Genomic DNA, 22,801 nt, shown 5'->3' on the forward strand with positions numbered 1-22,801 from the left:
ACTGCCAAAGCAGGTGTCACGTAAGTGTCAAACAGTTGCACTAGAAAGATTTACACTAACAATTCCTCTTATTCATCACAAGTTTGAATACACATATTGACTGATTAAAATCAAAATGGCTAATATATTGATTATATCAACTCCTGAACAGACTGCCCAAAGAAGTACTTTCATATAACAAATCAGCACATGAACATTTTTCAAAAATAAAGCTCAATGCTGCTATTCTTGGAATATGATCAACTGAGGGCAACCATACTGTCACTGGGTCCAAGATAAAGGGGGGAGGGGGGGGCATAAAAACTGAGCGAGAAAATCTAAAGTTTATCATATCAACAAATCATTTACTCTCATTTCTCCGGGACTATACAGAACATCCATATTGAGGAAAGACGTACCTTTTGGAATTCCTAGCCTTTCTTGTTCCTTCTTAAAACTGCTAAAGCTTTCTCTTAGGCATGCGTTCATCAGAGCGTTGGTGCCTGGCGTAGGCGGGGGGACGGCTGGGTGAAGATCTACAGAAAAAGAAAATTCAAGCAAAAAAATGCAATATCAGCTCTGATGTATGCTCTGGTTTGCCTAAGGGTGTGTTTATGCTTCCATTGCGAGGACAGAATCAGCGATTTCAAACGTTGATTCAAAACGCCGATCGTAAACGTGGTTCTGGGAGTGCTGTTTATGCTTAACTTTTCAGAGCAAATCATGATCTCCAGCTGGCTTTGCATCGTAAAGCGAGGTCAAATTGGGCGAGCCTTTTTTCGAAAGTTTTTTTTCCGATTGTTGTTATTACGTGGAGATAACATGGAGCAATACGACTGTATTTGCCCGCGGATTTTCATCTCACCGGAAGCATGTACCAAATGACGTCATTTAAACATGTTTACGATCGTGGTTCTGTTTATACTTCCCCAGAAAGCCTGATTCTGGTCAAACGACGTTTACAAACGCACCTTTTTGTGAGTTTACGATTAGCGTTTGAAACAGCGTTTAAATGAAAGTAAGCATGGACGCAACCGTGTTTTGGACTAATCAAGTTTGGAAAAGCTGATTCTGGCCTGAATGTAGTTTCAATATATTGACAAGGGGAAAGAGAAAAATACTGATTAGAATGAGAGTATTATAAACAAAAAAGTTGAATGCCCACAAGCTAATGTGTCTTACAAAGATAACTTGATACACGAAGAATGAAGCATTGCATTAATAAATGTGTAGGTAAACTGGGTGATACATACATGTAAATGAAGTTTAAATGACAACCTTTCTCAATTCACTCATTGGGGAGTTCATATTCAAAAGCTTTACAAAAGAGCAGCAGATGTTCATGTACATGTAAGGTATGGAAATGAAACATAAAAAAAACATCTCAGTTTACGAAACATTAGATCCTTTTCATGAAAACTTAAGAATGCAAATGACAACAACTTGAAAAGCCATAAAAATTCTGACGATCAGTGCTCACATAGCTACAGCACAAACAACTGAAGTTGAAATACGGAAATGTACATTATACTTTATAAAATCATTAAGATGAATATGTTTAGATTAAAAGAAAGATACTGAATAATTCAGATACTTTCGGTTGCACAACCTCATGAATTGATATTTTATCACATTGATTGTTCTTAAGTGTTACAAGCAAAATAGACTAATGAAAAATTCACATGGAATAGTCAAAGGAAGCATATGAAAATAGCGCACTATCTACAAATTTTCCTGCTCAAGAATTAAGAGAATAATCGCAGAGGGATGATCGGGCTAAAGGCATGGTCACACTGCCCGAGCGTTGTTGGAGCGGAGAGAAAAAAATCATCACCGCTCGCTACCGTTCACCATTTTCAATTTCGATTGTTTTTTTTATGTTTTCGATTTTTGTTTGATCTTTCCCCCAATTTTGAAAGCGAAATTCGTCCCTCTTTCCCTGCCGCTCCACGACCGCTCCAACGACGCTCGGGCGGTGTGACCATGCCTTTAAACCTTGAGATTGAGCAATCTCGGGCTGGTGCAGCACCGCCTTGTCTGTCAATTGCACAACATTCCTAGCACTCCACAATCATTACAGTATGGACCCTACCATGATTACAGTATGGATAAGCCAATAAGGCACTCAATAGCAATGTGAATTACCATTTATTGCAGGCAAACACATTAAAGTATCTAAATATTTGTTTTCTTATTTCATTATTATATCCAATGTAATTACCTGCTTCAATGCTTATCAAATTGATTGAATATTTGCAAATATCTTAGGAGAGTTATGTAAATATGAACTACTAACACCAAAGATACAAAACTCCTCCACTTATGAATCATAAGTAATATATTCTCGCAGATATTTTGTGACCCTACAGGCAGCAAATACAAGCAATGATATTAATGATTGATTTTTAACATAAAGGCACAAGTCCACAGGAGCAAGCAAACACATTATTTTTATATATTTATCTTTTATGAAAAAGAAATTCATTCCCTTCCCCACACCCCCACATCCCCCAATCGTATTTTCATCGCCATTTTGTTTTTCGTTTAATCTATTCCATGAGGTCAGAAATGCATTCAGAGTCATTAAAACTGTACTAATAGAACACATGTATGTCTGAAAGTTGTTTACAACTTTACATGTAATAATTACCACTCTAGCGTCATATGCTTCAGGCTTTGCATAAGGACATATTAATTAATGCATGGGTCCAAAATAAAATCATCTCTTCATCTGAGTCATTATAATGACAAGGCTATACTTGTTTGTTTGTAAGGGCAAGGGTCTTGGAGTTTGGTCAAAGAGAAGATAGCACTCACTGTAAAGAAATTACGAATTTGTAGGAGAGAGGGTGGAGTGAAATGAGAAGGGAGGAAAAGAGGTTGGAAGGGGAAGGGAACTAAAACAGAAGGAAACAGATATGGGCCCCGTCTTACAAAGAGTTACGATTGATCCAATCAATCGTAACTCTGGAAATCCATCAATGTCATAATTTTTTGTGCAGGAAATTTGCAAAATGTCCTTTGTAAACAATTGAGAACACCCCATATTGTCAAGAAATCAATGAATTTACGGATACATTAATATGCACATTTCTTTTTTTTTTAACAAACATGCATTTTATACGTTGACTTTGCTGGCTTTCCATACTTGCGATTGATCGGATCAATCACAACTCTTTGAAAGACGGGCCCCAGGAGAGGGCAGAAATAAAGAAAAAAAGGAGAGATAGCGAGGCACAAACAGGTAAAAAGGTTAAATATTTTCAGAAAGTACAAGATCATGCAAGAGGCGTGATATGTGGAGAAAGAATGCTAGAAAGTGCACTATGATAATAACCATGCGATGCTTGATGCTTTCATTACCAGAAGAGTCTCTTCATTTGTAGGGAATTTCCCTTTGCACACTTTCCCATCTATTATTGGCCGCATACATGTACATGCACATGTACTGATGTAGGCAGACATGTTATCTCCATGTACGTGCACAGTTTTTGGTACATTGCATCTTATTTTGAAATGTGTTGATAAGTGAAAGGAACTTGGATCATTCATAATCTGAGTCCGATTTTGCATAGATCTACATGTAGGCCTACAACAATTGCATGTAATATGGATGGAGCCATAATATCAAATAACAAAAGATTTGCTTGATAAGAAAGGGAGAGAGAAACGATTTTCTAGTAATAAGAAAACAGATAAACAGAATGAACGCATTCATGAGTCGTCCAACATGTTAAACAGCTGTTAGATGTTTCTCCTTGGATAATACTATCTTATTAGTGCATCGGGGGCTTGTTACACAAAACATAACAATCAATGTAGAATCAACTTGGACAATCGAGTGCAGTGACCAAAATGTGCAATCGCTTGTAGGTATCAACTGCATGATCGGTTGTTATGTTTTGTAAGACCAGGCATCGATGTTGATCATGTATTGTGAACGCAGAAAATGTAAAAGTGTTTCTTGAAAAGGCAATTCAAACAGCTGCAGTTTGAAAACATAAAGTGCATTGACTTGAATAGGGAAACATATCCTGTGTATGAAAGGAAACTTTATTTCGGGGGTAAATTTAAGCATGATAGCTACTTATTCCACACATCCTTCATTATCTTCTGAAATTCACTTTGAATATTTTTCTATTAATGGATTCGATTCATTAGCTTATCCATCTGTCTTTCAACTAGGCCTTTTTCAAATAATGGCCTTTTTCAAATAATGGCCTTTTTTACATTCTGCACTATTTCTGGAGATCAGAAAATCTGGAAAGTTCAAGGTTGGCTAACAAGAAAGTCCTACAAATAAACAGTCCTAAAAAAACACCCTGATTGCATCTTCATTCCAAAACTGTTTCATCAACCAATGAAAGAGTTTTGGAATGAAGTAGATAATTTTACATGATAATGATCACAGTGATTGATTAACAAGACAATACTTAATCAATAAAACAGGCGTTAACTTGCTACTATTAGGAGGGGCCGAGGGGTAGGGGACGAGAATGATAAGACCTTAATGGGATGAGCATGAATGTGTTCTGTACGTGGAATGGAATGGGCCTTTAGAATTCACAGCTTATGAAGTATGTATATAACTGTAGGCTTTATTGCTCATGAAAAAAATAGCAAACACTACTACATTTATGAACACTGCAGAGAAAGACACATGTACGATGTAGATGTACTGTGTTATTCAATATTGTGCTCGGTGACGCCATAAACCACACCTTCCTCTTTCGCCATGGTAACCGCTCCATCTGGACTCCGCCTTTGACCATAATGAACTCCAGGTCACTGGCCTTTGTGGGATAACGCTCACAACACCGACTACGCTAAGCGCAAAATCATGAGCCATGACTCCCAAACCCTTTCAAAGCTTGTTAAATACCTAGTCTATGGATCCAGACCCATTTCTCAATCAAAGTAAAAAAATAAAACCAGAAAAAATGGCTTAGAAGTAGTTAGTGTAGGAAGAAAATGGACCAGATAGTGTCTCTATAAATAATGAGATACTGAGAGTAATAAATCCATATTGGAGCAAAGCGAATAAAGTTTAAACCATTTTAAAAAGTTCAACTTTTACTTGACAACTAAAAACTATTTAACAGACTACACAGGACACACAACCAGATAAATTAAAGCAGCACAAATGCTATTATTTCTATTATTTCTATTGTGACCAGTGGGAGGACACTATCGATTTCTTCTTTTGATGAGTTTCCTTGGTTCATTTATTTCAGTGTAAGGGTCTATCATGCGGAACAGGGCATCTTCAACCACAAGAAAAGGAGATAAAGAGTGGAAAATAAAGATAAGTGAAAGATCATAAGGGGTAAGATTGAATAGTGTGAAAGTCCCTAGCGTATGAATGGAGTCACAAAAAAGCCCAATTTAAAGCTTAATTGTGAAATCGAATGAAATATGAGGATGTCTACCAACTTTTGAAGATCTCCAAATGTTCTGTTGGGGCTTTATTTTTACTTATTCTGTCTGAATTTTCTTAAATGGTTTTACTAGTTTTTGCAACAATTCTAACATCTGCACATTTTCCCCCAAAAAAATAAATCCATTCACTGATTCAGGCATGATTGGATAATCATTGGTATGATTTAACCATGGGTTATTCATGATAATTCATCTTATTTGTACAACTTAATTTACTGTATCAAATAGTACATTTCAAGTCCAGGCAAAATAATTTGCCTTTTATAACATCTGCCTTAACATCATGTATGCAAAACTATATGATTTTGTTTGCCTCTTTATTTCTAACTGGGCTGCATTTTTCTGATAAATATAATTTTTAAAAAAATGCAGGGCTTTTCATTTTTTGATTACTTATGCCAGAAAAGATGGCCTCAATCCTCACTTCAGAAGTGAGAGAGGGGGTAATTTATGCACTCAGTCATTGAGACTGAAAGGGGGCAGACCTTTACCCATTAATAGAGGTCACTATAACCAGAGGGGCTATGAAATATTAACCACAATCCGGAAAAGAGTTGCAACAAAACACGCTTATCAAAAACTAGATTGATGGGTTGACTTAAACAATGATTTCTAAAGCAGCTCAGGTTAAGAGATCAATTTATAACTATGTCTATACTGCCTTCAACCAACAAGCTTTTTATTACTTTATACCCCTTTCATATTGCGCTTTTCACCGGCGAAGTTCGCCAGCGAAGGGAAAAGTGTCCAGTATGAGAGGTACACAGGAGAACTTCACCGGTGAAGTTCACCTGCGAACTTCTCCACCTCTAGAGGTGGAGAACTTCGCCGGTGAAACTTTTCACCGGCGAACTTCACCGGTGAAACAGCCAGTATGAAAGGAAACCGGAGAACTTCTCTTTAATGACGTCAGAGGTCTTTCTTTTTCTCCCGAAGTCCCCTTTACCGAGATTCCGCACGCGATAAGTTGCAAGCTCAGCTGAATTCTATGGCCGGGGAAGAAATGTCAGTGCGAAAGGGTAAATTTTTTTCTTCGCCGGTGAAGTGAGGAATGCGAGGCGGAGAACTTCGCCGGGGAAGTTCACCGGTGAAAAATGAAGAGGGCAGTATGAAAGGGGTATTAGAAACGCTCTGATTGATCATATAATCAATTCTTACCATTGATTGTACACTACCATGACTGTGGTAAATGAAATTGATTAATAGAAATTTGTAATGTGAATATGTGATCATTGCCAAGGTTTGTGATACTTGCCTCTAGTTCAAGCCATGGTTGCATTTTTTCAAGTAATTTTGGATCAACTATTGGGTTTTCAAAATGCACACACAAAACAAGTTGTGCTCTGAAAGGAAATAGGGCAAAATAAAGTTTGTTAAAGGTCAAGTCCACTACAGCAAAGTGTTGATTTGAATAAATAGAGAAACATCAACCTAGCATATTACTGAAAATTTCATTAAAATCGGATGTAATATAAGAAAGTTATGACATTTTAAATTAACTTATTTTTCAAAAAACAGTGATATGCACAATTCAGTGACATGCAAATGAGATTGTCAATGATGTCACCCACTCACATTTTTCTTCTTCTTTTAATTATACAATTTTTCATTTTCTACAAATTTGACAATATGGACCAACTTGACTGAACCATAATGCTGATTCCATACATGTATGTTCAGGTAGAAATTATCGTTGTTTCACTTGAAAATGAGAAAATTAGAATATTTCATATTTCATTTAATAAAATACAAAAGAAATAGTGAGTGGATGACATCAGTCTCCTCATTTGCATACCAACCAGGATGTGCATATAACTGTTTTGCGAAATTAAGCATAAGTTGAAAATGTCATAACTTTCTTATTTTACATCCAATTTCGATGAAAATTTCAGTGATATGCTTGTTGGATTTTTCCCTTTTTATTCAAACAAACTTTATTGGGGTGAACTTCTCCTTTAAAGATTTATTGAACAGAGTATCTCAATTATGCTTTACATCATAGGCCTTCTCCTTATGCACTTAAAGTAGGCCTACATCCCCAGTTGGCTTGTACTTCCTCGGCCACACTTATTGACCTTTAATGTGGGTTTCACAAAAGTAAATAACAGTGTTACTCAAACATTGCTTGAACACAGTTTGTACTCACATAGAACTTTGTGATTATTGTGAATACGGCTTTCGAAAAAATCTATGGAACGCACCCTAGATATTCTCAAAGCATTGTAAATAAAGGCTATCGATTCTGCGCCGTTGGCGATTTTGGAGGGGTATCTCTCACGTTCCTAGCACATTAGAACCAATTATCAGCAAATAAGAGTGTTTGTTTCGAATTTGTCAGTCAACATGTGGCATTATTTTGTACAACCCTGGGGCCTGTCTTACAAAGAGTTGTGATTGATTCAATCAATCGCAAGTATGGAAAGCCAGCAAAGTCAACATATAAAATGCATATTTGCTCACCAAAAAAAAATGAATGTATACATATATCCGTAAATTCATTGATTTCTTGACAATATGGTATCTTCTCCTTTGTTTACAAAGGACTTTTTGCAAATTTCCTGCAGAAAAAAAAATATTTTCACACCGATGGATTTCCATAGTCACAATTGATTGGATTAATCATAACTCTTCGTAAGACAGGGCCCTAGAGAACCTTTTTCTCACATCCAACTTGTACTGTAATTTATCACTACTGTACAATCTCAAAAATGAAATGCCAAATCAACATTTGAAATGTCGGAGTGACAACCTTTTCCAATTGTTGCATTTCACAACTTAAAGATAAATAAAAGTAGTTGCGATCACTGATTTCACGAGAAAGTCTGTAAAACCAGGCTTAATTGTATATCATCGAGGATCTAGATCTGGGACAGTTACATAAACTGAACTTTGTGAAATTTTGAAATTTACGCTGAAAATGTCCACACTGCACATCACCAACACAGATAAGCGCACATGGGACAGTGTATTATTACTGCTTTGAATGTCGGCCCAAGGCTTGACCCGAATCCCATGCTCATTTGCTAATTTCTCAGCAATTACATGTACACAATTTCTTCCAGAATCATTTGGCAAATGTTGTTTATTCATACAGACACTTTGGTGATCACTTCATTGAATTCTGTACAAACTCATTTTAAGATCATTACCACAACTTGCATTCATCTTTAAATGGTTCAAACCAACATTCACAATGTTGGGTTCGGCTTGATGTACATAGGTCAGGTACATGTACCGTATAATAAAAATTGGAAAATGTTGTCACTCAACTTTTCAAATATTGATTTAGCATTTCATGAGAATAAATTCTACATAGGGAATAATCTCATGTTCAGAACATTCCAATGTACTTACATCAATGCCTGCATGAAGTCTTGGAACATCCAAATAAAACGGAATAAAATAAATAAAAATAAATTGAAGTGTGCGTGCGCATACCACAAAATATTTCATTAATTATCATTTGTACTTAATTGGGAGTAGTGTAATCATCAAAAATACCAAAATCTAAAATCTAACATCAGTGGCAAAATTTATTATCAATGTAAAATTGCATCAGTGGCAAAATTTATTATCAATGTAAAATTGCATATTGTCAAAATAACAATTCAGGTTTTCATTTTAGGGAGAGGCGTTGTATATAGCACATTCTCAAACATGGAGTGAAGTAAAAAAATGAACAACTTGTGCACAAAAATCATAAATCCATTTTACACTCCACTATCGAAGATATCCCCATTTGGATGCTTCAAATCCTCTCCTTGTCTAATACCCCTTTCATAAACCCAATTATGCGGCTAATAGCAGCATAATTTGGTCGTAAAATTGGAGGGGGACAAGAGTTATCCGCATTATTTTGATGCTGCTATTATCCGCATAATAGCAGCATCGGGACAAGATTTTGAGTTTATGAACGCATTTCCAAATAATGCGGATAATTGCCATGGTGCGGTCACAAGGTCACCCTTCTCCAACACAACCGCATCGGAGGGGGCGTGTCCAGTTGTCATGACGATTATCCGCCTTTTTCAGGACGAGCGCTCGTAAAAATAATGCGGCTTATTTTCGGAGTTTGTGAACGCAATTTTTATTGAATTATCCGCATTACTCTTAGGCGGCTAATTGGAGGAAAGGTTTATGAAAGGGTATAAGTACTGTATAGTGAATGACGCGTTTTGATTGATCACCACCTTCTAATTGGGACGTGGCCTATTCAAAGTGCCAATCATTTCCCTTTTAGTCTGACCATGGACCCTACAGTTGCTCAAGTTAATAACTCCCCCTCTTTGTTGGCTAAAAACCACAATGATTTATATCAAAGTTGTTGATTCAAAACGTATCCAATTCGTCATCATTTCTGTACGTAACACATCAGCTACACAGAGAGTATTCCTACTGGTAGATCTGTATAATTCTGTAAACGAGCTCTTTACAGATCATCTATGATGAATAATTTATTGCAACATCGGCATGGATATATCTCGTAAAAAGTCCCACATTCAGTCAGAAAAAAAGTTAATTTTCAAAGAAAGGCGAGGCCAAACATACCTGTACCACTACCATGCCCCCCCCCCCGTCAAAACGAGCCCGCAAAACATGTTATGGTAAAATTTCGAACACTTTTTTTTTACCTTTAAATAATTTCATACTGGAGAATATAATGAATGGCTAGTGTCAGGATCACTTTTGCAATATGAATATGGAAATCAGATTCAGAGAAATTATAGATAAAATTTTCACCCTCCCCATAATTGTACAACACACAAAGACACAGGGGCGGGGATCCAGGATTTTCCGAAAGGGGGGGGGCAATTTTTTTTTTTTTAAAGAAAAATTTTGACAAGCCCCCCCCAAAAAATAAAGGATATTTTGTACCCGAAAAAATTTGATAAGCAAAAAAAAAAGGTTTTCAACCACAGATTAAGGGCATTTCGTATCCCCCCCTGGATCCGCGCCTGCAAGGACCTATTATGTTAGTTGCATATTAATAGATTATATTCTTTTTTTATTGATGAATGTTAAGAATATAGGCACATGCCTATGTACAGGGGGAGATGGGGGAGTGGGGGGGCTGGAAGAGTTTATTCCAGCATCAATGTCTCAAAATGTCAGTTTTTTTCCATGACAATGACTTGACTAGATTGATGAAGATTGAAGCAAGACAAATACCCTTGGTAGATTGACATCAGATATGAAAAGACAGGCTAATTTTCTTACCACTCTATGACTCAGCAATGACTTTAATATACCACTTTCACACCAAACAAATGACAGAACAAAAACATTTTTTGGAAGAAAAAAAATGCAATTGTATGAACACTGACCTCTCATCTTCAGAAACATATTAAGCATCGTAAAGGAAAATGCCATCACCACAATATTAAACCGAATTTGAATACAGCTAAGAGATAGCAAAGTGCATGATGGGTAATGGAATATTTCCGCACTCTGTCACACCGTAATATTAAGCTTTCACTCAAAACTGACTTCATTGGTTCAGTGTGAACCGAAACCAGAAGCGTTGATGTTGGAAGCGTTTTGAAAGTGAAGTGTCATGAAAACAGCATTTTAAAAAATCAGACTAAAAACATTGTACTGTTAAAATATCTAAGAGCATTGTAAAATTTTTAAACAAACTGCTTAAACTGCAATACAAGTTACTAAACTTTCAACGAGTTGTTCAAAATTCTTTGAATAGTTTCAATGTTTAAACGAGATAAAGGTCGTTTAAACTTTTAAACAAGTTGTTTAAACATTTAAATGACTTGTCGCTTTGTAATGTAAGTAACCTACAATACAAACAGGGAAAGTTGAATAAAAAATGTATAAGGCGGAAAATAGTCAGTTCAGAGATATTTACATTTTTCCCTACAGACAGAACATACAAGTATAGATATGGACAATGTGCATTTTATGACATTTGAAAAAAAATATATTACTTTAGAGGACTTGGCCTGTATTGTAGATGGGATGAAATGATACATGCAAGTACAAAATTAAGAAATAGACTAGGCACACAGCCTGGAAGAGAAGGGAAACTGAAAAGGTCAAATTTTTATGAATGAACCACTCATATTAATCACTTTGTTTTTTCCCCAAACCAGTCATAACTTTTCCAAAACACCCTAGAATTAAAAGGTCAGAGCTTCATTCATCCCCCCCCCCCCCATAAAAATTGTCATATCTCTCTATCAATATTTCTCTTTCTCTCTCTTTCTCACTGTTGCTTTTTTATCATGAGAGCTTCCATGCACAAACCACCTTATTTTTACACGCATTACACCTCTCATTCAATTAATTAAAAAATAAAGATATAATTTAGTATCAATGAAGCCTAAACCTAGTCTGCAGGCACAGACCCTGATTGAAACTTTTATCAACAAGTGGAACTTCACACAAAGTCTAGCCTTCCGTGCACAAGTCACCATAGTAGGCTTTGCATTCAGACCCATGTAATCTTGAGCGAAGGGTTTGCATAGCACCTAGACTAAGCCTACCTCAGAACTCAATTTTTCCAGCATTATTTCCTCATCTCTTCTTTCCAACCCACCCCTCCCCTCTCTCAATCCTCTTCATGTATCAAACCCTCTTCCACATTTACCAACACCACCCCCCCCCCCCCCCATTTTCTGATAAACTACTTCCTACTTTTTTCCACCAGCCTATCTTCCTCTCTCTCCTTCTTTCTGTCACTCTCCGACTTTGGCAACGCTGACAAAAACAGGATTTGGCGGAAGCAGGTGTGCCGCTAAGATAGAACCACCACCCAGTTATCCACAGCACACTTATCAGATTCCCTCACTCCTCTACATGCAGACCACATCAGGCCAAAACAACCAACCAATCACGTCACTGCCTTCACCCTCACCAAAGTTTGGTAGTCTCTTTGTCCTGACTCTATTTTTAAACCATTAACAAACAAGGCTCTTATCATGTCCTATTATCAGTAGACTCCTTTCAGTGACATGGTCACAATTGTCTTGGGGAATGAAACGGTAGATGATCTGTGGTCTGTGTGATCGTGGGCCTACCTCTAGGTCCATGGTGAATTTTCTACTATTTCACAGTGCTGTAAACATAAGCTACCGGGTATGAATATGTAGACTACACTCTACAGGTTCACCATGAGCCCAGCCAAAACTTTCTGACAACTTGTAGTCTTGGATGCAGACAGTGAAGCGGAAGAACAGGGCACATGTTACCTGTAATGTATTTACTTGTAGCCAACTACTGTATCATAGGTTGATTTTATGACAAAATAACTCACCAAATGAAAGTTAAAGCTATTAAAACAAAGCTCATTGACTTCAAGGTTCAAATTTAAATAAGGGTAGTCTTCTCATCAGACACTAATTAATTTTGGTGAAGCAAGAGGTGCCTCCTGAATATCGGGCACAGACTGAGGGCAGGGGGGGGCTGAAGGTGTCTGCAAAGTGCAACAAAAGAAGCAAATATGCCTAGCTTTGGGAGTGATGACTATTTGTATTTTTTATGCTTGTCATTTTTTTCTTCTGGAGATGAAATGCCATTCATGTGTGAGTCATAACTTTTTTTTTTTTGTTTTTCATTTTTTCAATTCTTTTTTTGGGGGGGGGTGACAAAATGAACCCCTTTTGAAATATCCTACATCCAGAGCTAAAATAAGTAGAAATCAATCCAATATGCATTTCACTTTATGATACATGTTGGGTCAGATTATTAGAACATTTTATGCCAATCTATACAATCAATGTGCATCCAGATTAGTAAGAATTACAGGCATTATTATCATGAATAATGTGTAATTCACAGTATTCAGAAATAAAATCAACTATGTTGCGAGACCTGAAATCATCTTCAGCATACATGTCTACCCAGAAACATGAATTATATCTCCCGACATTAAATAAAAGCTTAATTAATTTATTGAATTGAAGGGTTTTTTTTAGCAAGATTTTAGGCCAACATTCTACCAGAAACATGACATTTAACCCCGAGTATCATTGTCACTCTACGCGAAGAGGATGTTTTGGAACGGGATAGACTTGCTATTAGATATTTACAAATTTTAAGTGTTTGAGCAGGTGTCTGGGATATGCTTCACTCATATGTCTATATCAGGAAGATTTACAAGAGATTCCAGCCTTTTTTCGTCACCACAAACAGATGGTTTTTTAATCTACCCTTGAACTTAACTTTGGCCTGGGGTAACCCCAAATGATTATCTCTAAAAATACTGGTTGATTCCCCTTTTAATGACCCCAAACTTGACTATCTTGTGCTTGAGACTTGCAAGTACATCGACGTACATGAAAGGTCTAATGAAAAACTCTCTTGCCCTGTTGGAATTTGAATTTTTGCTGAATTTGACCCAATTCAAATTTGTTTGTTATAAGCAGATGTATGTACGTGTAATTCAATTTTTTAAAAAATTAGAAGATTCATCAAATGTTGTTTTTCCATTGGTCTATTGTCTTGCAGTTTGCAAACTGAAATGTCTTTCCTGCATGGAACAGAACATGAACTACATGTAGAGAGGCTATATAATGGAGTAGACTCGTTATTACTGGGAAGTTACTTTAAAGACCCCCCCCCATGCCCTTTCTAAAGAACAATGAACAGATAGTACATGTATAGGCCATTTAATGTTATCTGTTGGTGCATGTACTGTAATTTGGATGTTTTCATCCTTTTTTCAATCATTTCCGACTCTTCGCCACTTTATTAGGGCCTATATATACGTTCTTATGCACAGACCCCTACAAGTGTGCTAAAATCTCCTCTCTCAACGCAGTTGATATTGTATCGAATTCGGCCCCAAATTGAATGCATCCACGCAAAATCCTTCCCTCAGCGTTAACATCCTCAAACTCTGAAGCAATTGAAACAAGGACATGCAATACTACTAATACTGCTGCTGCTGCACGATTCTGTGACTATTTCTCTGTTCAAAATTCAAGAGCAGGGGGCCCCCCTGTCTGATCGGGACTACAGATAGAGACAAAAACGGATAGTGACTTACGTCTCTATTCCTCCTGCTCAGCCTCGCAATGATTTCTGTCATTAATCGCAGGTTTTCAGAGGACGCTTTCAATTTCTTGCCCTGTTTAGAGCAAATGCTAGCTAGTCTGCAATATCCAGACTCTTGTATGATAGCACCACATCCTAGTACACACTTGTAATATAATACGGTGGTGCTCAAAAGTTAGTGAACGCTGCTTTCAGAAAATGAACTTATCAAGTTCAGTCATGTTTTACATACATGCAGTGAATTGGGAGGTCAGGAGACATATCATATGACATTCAATATTTTAGTTTATTTTTCTGGGCTTGCCATACATAGCAGTGTTCAATTCCCTCGTTATGGTCTACATTGAACACTCAGCATGAAGGAGTGCACTTTGCAGGTGGGGGGTGGTCATTAACTTACAGGACAACTGAATTTGAGGGGTTTTTTTTACTTCTACCTGAACATGACAAAATGCCGGAAAAAAGTTTATTTTAGATTTGAGCTATTACTTTTTGATGAACTGAAAAAATCCACATGCATATAAATAGTACATGTTTACGTTGGTGTAATATTTAGGACAAATGTTAATAAAAACACATATGGTCTTATGGAAAATTGTTCAACTTTATTCCATATTTCCTTTTATTGCATTATAGGCGTACTTGTTTTTCTATGCATTCTTATTTGTGGATGTGTATTGTATATCATGGGCTACATGTAGGCACATGCACCTGCACATGTAGGCGCATTTTGGAAAATGTACATTTTTTTCTATATCCAAGATGCCATTGGCACACCGTTTTTTAATGAACCATACTAAAATATGTTTCGTGAAAAATAACGAAAAATTTAATATGTTATAACTTTCTTGAATTTTGCATCCGACTTTGATGAAATTTTCAATGTCATACTTGTTGGATTTTTCTCTTTTTATTCAAATCATCTTTTTGGGGGGTGGACTTGTCCTTTGATAATGAGAAGACCTGCACGAACCTTTATGTATATATGATATCAACTAATTGGCATCGGCCAAGCAAAATCAACATTGTCATGCACTGATGACAAAATTACCTTTCTACACTCCAAGAACTGGGAATTTTATGAATTGTTCTAAAATTCAAATGACTTTCGGGGCTGTAAAAAATGATATCAAATGATAGATCTATAAATCATGTTCTAACAAACTTATTGTTTCCTAAAAGGCAATGGCAGATTTGTTTTAATCTAAGTTAGCCAGATTAACTGTGCTCACAGCAAAAAATTGTAAAGAGTATGCACTGGTAATTAAAGTAGTCAAATTTGGCCAGAAGAGTCAATTCTGAATGGAAAATAATATGATGACTAGATTGTTGTTTAAAGGACAAGTCCACCCAACAAAAGCTTGATTTGAATAAAAATTTCATCAAAATCGGATGTAAAATAAGAAAGTTATGGCATTTTAAAGTTTCGCTTATTTTCAACAAAATAGTTATATGAACAAGCCAGTTACATCCAAATGAGAGAGTTGATGACATCACTCACTATTTCTTTTGTATTTTACTATATGAAATATGAAATATTTTTATATTCTCGTCATTGTCATGTGAAATGAGGATTCATTCCTCCCTGAACATGTGGAATTCCATTATTTTAACATTTTGTGCTTCAGGTGAGGAGGTCCTAATTGTCAAATTCGTAAAAATTGAAATATTGTTTAATTCAAACAATAAAAGACAAAAAGAAATAGTGAGTGAGTGACATAATCGACTCTCTCATTTGGATGTAACTGGCTCGTTCATATAACTATTTTGTTGAAAATAAGCGAAACTTTGCAATGTCATAACTTTCTTATTTTACATCCGATTTTGATGAAATTTTCAGCATTGTGCTTGTCTGATTTTTCTCTATTGATTCAAATCAACATTTTTCTGAGGTGGACTTGACCTTTAATATAGGCTATGTATCAGCTTCACCAAGCTCGCCAGGCTACTAATCTGGTCAATATACTTTTTTTTTTAGTGTATTTTGCAAATATCTCTGACATTATGAAATTAGAACCACCATAAAATGAAATCTGTGCACAGTGATATAACAAACTGAAATAAGATCACATTCCCTCGATGTCGCAAATTAATCAGATGGCGGACACTTTTATCCAAAAGAACTAATCAGAAGACGGGAAAATTCAAGGTTAAGACGTAAAGATGGTTCTCTTGATTATATACCTCGGGAGAAGAAAAAAAAATTTACACGTCACTAAAAATATTATATTGTACAATTTAAATTGGATCCTATGGAATTCTCTCTTTTTTATACATGCAGTTTTTTAAGGTCTGGGGGGAGGGGGTATGTTAGGAGCTAGGAGTGAATACCCTGCATGCCCAATGCATATTTTTCCTGATATACACTGAATAAAAAGTTTACAGAGAAAAGATATTCTTCTTACAGTAAAATAATGTTTATTTCAGTATACTAATACATTTTAGGTCAAAACACGCAAGAGTTCATTAGCCAAATTGCTTTTCTATTCCGCTGGCAGCGTGCCTGAGGGAAGCAGTGTTTTGTTATGGCATTGGAATTAGTTCAGCAGCGGTTGCCCATCACATGTCTCTAGTATCAAATCACAGTGGATTAAAGTCGTTTGGCAGTGAATGTAAACCCTCCCTGATATATGTAGATTACAGAAACCTACATATCCATGTTGTGCTGAATGTATCTAGTGTACACCTTACATTAAATAATTTTGTGGCAAAATTCATGTAGATTTGTATTCCTCCTTTTTAATGGTTTATTTTTATTTCATTTTTTTTATACTGAAACAAATGAATTTCTTAATTCGTAGATGGGAGCAGTACTGAATGAAACAAACTGTTTGGGAATTTTCCGCACTTGTATTCAATCCTCCATAGCAGCTAGAATGGGTTCAGTTCCAGATTTTTTTACGGGCAAATTTTTGTGTTTTTGACACATTCTTACGGTATGATGTGGTCCCATACACTGACTTTCCTGTCACATATGAGCGGGTGCTTTGGTCCCATATACTACATTTTGTGTCAGTATTAAAATGTCCTATTTACTCCTTTTTTGTGACAAGGGTATGTACCATGGAGCTATTAAAGACATCGGTCCCACATACTGACTTTTGTGTCGGGTATGTTCTTTGGTCCCATGCACAACTTTTTGTGTCAGGAATGTTCCTGAAGAATCAGGTACCATTAAAAAACAGATCACCTACCTATGGGACTCCCCGAAAGCTCGTCTGGTAGCTCAAAACCTGTGGGAACTTCTTGTGCCTTGGGTTCTGTCTTGATTCTCAATGCCTCCGGACCGCCAATCATAATGTTATACCTCGTCAGATCTTTCGATAGCAGACCGTCGGGGTATCCAAGCTGTCAGAAGAAAGAAATTTTAATTAAAACATTATTACATTGATAACTGGTATATTCATTCATACCGTAATATTCCTTTATTCAACATTGATCTATGTGGGAGCAAATGAGCAACAAACATACGTAGGCCTCCTTCAACTGTCATATCACATATTATACCTGAATTATATCCACAGCTCAAAATTCATGTATATAGGTGATTACTTTAATATAGACAAGCCTCGATATGCTCAAAAACATTAATTTCGAATACTTAACTTGTATCAGTTTATACTGCACGACCATAAAAGTGGCACATTAATTTTTTTTCTTGCATGGGGGCTAATAAATAAAATTTCAGAAATATTTACTTTTAATTAAATACAGTAACTAAATCTTCAAGTATGTACACTCTGCCCACATGAAGACTCTAATTGTATCCTGTTCAATTAACATGGCAAATTTATTTACAGAATGGCAATAACATCTCTGTGGGCTGACATTGACAATCTTGTGGTCGAAGATATGAATGGAGGGAGGAGAAGAAGAAACGAAGAAATAACATAGTTTCCATGGTAATGTTGAATAAACAAAATCATTTTTGGATAAAAGTCAATTATAAACTCCTTCAATTAAACTTCTGTTTAGGAAGCTGATTGAAAATGAAAAACCATCCTACGTTTTCAAGTTATTTGATGTTATAGTGAAGAGCTGTGATCTAGTGGTTTTAACCCTTGCCCTGCAATCAGAAGAATTTGGGTTTGAATCCAAATCTTCACTCAGCACAATATTCACTCTACGCTGTGCTGGTCCCAACCCAAGCAAGTGGGGTAAAATGACAATCTGTTTGGATAAGCTACATGTAAGTTGATTTAAACTCGAAACACGGCACATTAATTTGTATTGAAAAATCATGGATTTTCTTTTGTAATTTTAGAAAGCATGGATAATCATAAGCCATGCTTGGTGCTAATGACTGGAGATTAATCCACAGACACAATACAGGAAAGATTGTTTTCAAAAGCCAGTAAAGATATCATTAAAGAGAAAAGGATTTATTACGATTGTATGGATAACAATTTGTACGAAAATGTGTCCGAGGCCTGCTAAGAGTTTAATGATATTAAGAAAGAAACAAATCTGTTATTTATTGAGGCCCAGGGTGTCCTGATTCAAGTCTTTGGAAAATGGACCCATGTACATGTATTGACATTCGTGTAGATAATGTAATGTACATGAAGTGGTATTACTGTGGACACGATACTGGTTATGTGTGCTTGAGTCAGTGATGTAATAACTTGGCTCTCCTTCCCCCAACCCCTGAAGAGCAACATCTGTGCAGTGTCAACGCACTTTTCATCCTTGGGGACAATTACAGATTGTTGACGTGTAATGATCACTGGCAGTCATATGCATATATGATTTCCAAGAAAATTTGAAGAAAAAAACAATATTACCAACTAGATAACAGAAAGCAAGATGATGAAGGACAGATAGGAGTATGGAGGGGGGTAGAGAGGTGGAGGGAAGGGGGTAGAAAGATGAAGAATGAGGGGGGTGAGGGGGAAGGGATGGAGTGGGGGGAGGACAGGGAGGATGAGACTAGCTGTGTGAGGAGGGAGAGTAAAAAAAAAAGCATCCTAATATTAAATGCGTGCACTTTATACCAGCCAACCAGGGAACACCACAGATTTGGTGCAGCCTACATGTACAGGCTACACATTTAATTTCCATAAAACATTTACAGCTACATGTAGCTCTAGACTTACATGTAGTCTTGGTTCAATGCTACAGGTGCTGATGGGCTAAATCTGAACTTCAATAATTAGGATACAGTCTGCCATTCCTTAGGTGTCACATTGTCAGGCAAGGGGCAATGTCATCAATAAAAACATGGATGCTAATTTCCCGATAAAACATTGTCTATGATATGATATAGGCCCAGAGTTATTGTATTCTGCAGGCCTGCACAGATCCTGATTGATCAACAAGAGGGTCTTCACAAGTTAATAGCACAAAACTAGCTCATACTACAGGAGGGACCCTCTGCGCACAGGTCATTGCCAGGTACTGTAGGCTACAAATTCACACCACTTTCCTCCAGTGAACAGCTTTCACAACAAAACTGTCCATGCGTACAGTGTACATTGCGATGGAAGTGAGTTTTCAATGTAAGTCTGAAAGTGTAGACTACACTCCTACTATCAAACATGGATTAGACCTGCGCATGTCTCTCATCACAGCTGCACAAATGGTGTTAAAAAACAGATGACTGGATAATACTAGCAAGAGGAAAAAAGTGGTCTGATCAAAAGGGCAATAACACAGGATAATGATGCAAAATAATTTCTGAGCACAAAACAACTTTATGGCCAGTCCATATTTAGTCTACAAATGTAGACCCACATCTGAAGTGTGTGTACCTCAGCTGATTCAACGAGTCTGCATAGCAGACTAGTCCATATTGTAGACATAAAATCAAACTACTTAATTTATAAACACCTTGAACAACCCCTGCTTAAAGGACAAGTCCACCCCAACAAAAACTTGACTTGAATAAAAAGAGGAAAATTCAACAAACATAACACTGAAAAATTCATCAAAATCGGATGTAAAATAAGAAAGTTATGACATTTCAAAGTTTCGCTGAATTTCACAAAACAGCACATCTCGGTCAGTATGCAAATGAGGGAACTGATGACATCACTCACTATTTCTTTTGTATTATATATGAAATATGAAATATTTTTATTTTCTCGTCATTGTCATGTGAAATGAAGTTTCATTCCTCCCTGAAAACGTGGAATTCCATTGTTTTAACATTTTGTGCTTCAGGCAAGGAGGTCCTAATCGTAAAATTCATAAATATTGAAATATAGTACAATTCAAACAATAAAAAACAAAAGAAATAGTGAGTGAGTGACATCATCGACTCTCTCATTTGGATGTAACTGGCTCATTCATACAACTATTTTGTTAAAAATAAGCGAAAATTTGAAATGTCATAACTTTCTTATTTTACATCCGCTTTTGATGAATTTTTCAGCATAGTGCTTGTCTGATTTTTCTCTATTGATTCAAATCAACAATTTTCTGAGGTGGACTTGACCTTTCATAAGAGGCCATTCACAGCTTGGCTGCAATTTGGTAGACCTCCATGTATTTCCCACTTTTACTATGCATTGGTTTCTTTGTATTGATATGATGAAAACCCTTGTATATTGTACGGTACACCCCGTAGGCCTAGGCCTACTGTACATGTATAGCCACTGTTGTTGTTAGCTTGGGTTTGGTGGACATACTACAGCCTAAGCAATAAACTTTGAAGGACTACTTGTAGGCTACAGTTATACAGGTAGGCCTACATTAATTTAACACTGAACAGTGGATAGCAATATATACAATCCCACCACACCCGACCCTCCTCCCCCTCCCTCTCTCCCTCCCCCATCCTCCTTGCTATCAGTGAAACCAGTGACCTGGCCAGGCCAGGCAACCAGGAATTGCCTTTATTACTAAAATACAGGATCGGTTTTCAATACACACTATTGGCAAATGACCTATGCTACATGTACATAGAAAGTCGGTATGCAACAGGTAGTCATTTCTGCACCAAAGGTACATGTACATGTAGAAACTATCAGCGCTAAATATTAAGGCATATATGTTTACATACATTGCAGCCTGTCTTTTGCAAACACATTTCATTACATTGTCCATCAACAACATTGGTTTAAATTCTATTATTTGTATTGGATCTAGGTTAATAGAAATGTCTAATTTGTATTTGAATGCGATTATGGTCAATGAAGACCTAACAGACATACAAAATGTCAATACCGAACAGACGCAAATAAATGAGATACTACAGTACCTACCTCTTACACAAGAAAAGGACGATTTCTTTAATCCAAAGTATCCACTTAAATGATCAAAGATTGAAAAAGAACCTTCTCCAATATCAAATACAGAAAAGACTGAGAACAGAATCACTTTCGAAAACAGTGGCTGGATCCCGCGCCGAGAACCATATATGCTTGCAATCCTTTTTATAAATTCCCAAAGGAGAAATCAAAAAGGCTATCTCAAATAGCACGGCAATGGGGTCAAACGCATGTGGCTCTGATAAAACTTTGCTACAGTTTTAACCTCTAGAACTTGATCCAGCCAGAGCCCTCAAACAAGCCAGCCCTGCATGAATCACCCCCGCTTCTCATTGGTCTAACCTTAATTGGCATTTGTCAGCCTGTATGCAAATGAGGCCAACTGTTTTAGGACTGCTCCATTGTTACCACAGAGGGGGGAGCTAGACAATGGGACTTCGAGGGGAGGCTTTTGTGCGCTGATCAGCCAGGGGGGAAATCGCCACTTTCCTGTGATCTCACCTAATTTACACTAGCCCATTTATCTACAGGAAACTTCTCCTTAGCAGCCCATCAAGAACAAGAAAGGACAACCCTACACAATACCTTAACCTTGATCATAAAAGACACAGAGCAAGCCCAATAACAACAACTTACATCAGAAGTCAACAGCAACTTACAAATCACCCAGACCAGCATTGTTTTGCATCGCTCACCTAAACCGCTAATGAGCGATTCACAAACAAGATGAAAACCCCTGTTCGTAGAATAGTTGCGGCTCACGACTTCAGCAACTCTCAATTACTCACTTAAACCAAAATTAATGTTGCAACATGCTACATACGGGCAAGACCTAGCTACAGTACAAGGAGATTAGAGGTGATATCTCCTTGCCTACACACACAGAATCTACAGAGCTCAACCTACACCCAATTCCTACCTACATTATTCAATACAAAATTCACACCATGCAATATAAATAATATAACATCTGCAAAATTCGCTATTGCCCTTTGCCAAATGCAATCCAATAGACTTGCATTTCTTTCTCATTATCGAACAAAGCACATACACTCTGTCAATTCGGTCAACAACTTTTTAATGAGAAAAGCCGATATCGGTCACTACCAAAAGTACATTTGGAACCATTTAATGGTATTTGAGCGTGAATGGTAGGGGGGTAA

The 22,801-nt window shown here is 36.8% G+C and overlaps 1 protein-coding gene across 1 annotated transcript in view; it reads right to left on the bottom strand.

The window, feature by feature from the left end:
* The window catches only part of LOC121419770 (protein C-ets-1-like), a 59,150-nt gene that overhangs the window by 22,759 nt on the left and 13,590 nt on the right, over positions 1 to 22,801 (bottom strand). Inside the window, exons 3-4 of the mRNA XM_041614223.1 lie at positions 17,622 to 17,775; positions 399 to 515 (exon numbers count right to left, since the gene is read on the bottom strand). Coding sequence (XP_041470157.1) covers positions 399 to 515; positions 17,622 to 17,775 — 271 coding nt within the window. The remainder of the gene's footprint in view (positions 1 to 398; positions 516 to 17,621; positions 17,776 to 22,801) is intronic.

Source organism: Lytechinus variegatus, chromosome 8 (assembly GCF_018143015.1).
Source record: "Lytechinus variegatus isolate NC3 chromosome 8, Lvar_3.0, whole genome shotgun sequence".
Classification (NCBI taxonomy): Eukaryota; Metazoa; Echinodermata; class Echinoidea; order Temnopleuroida; family Toxopneustidae; genus Lytechinus; species Lytechinus variegatus.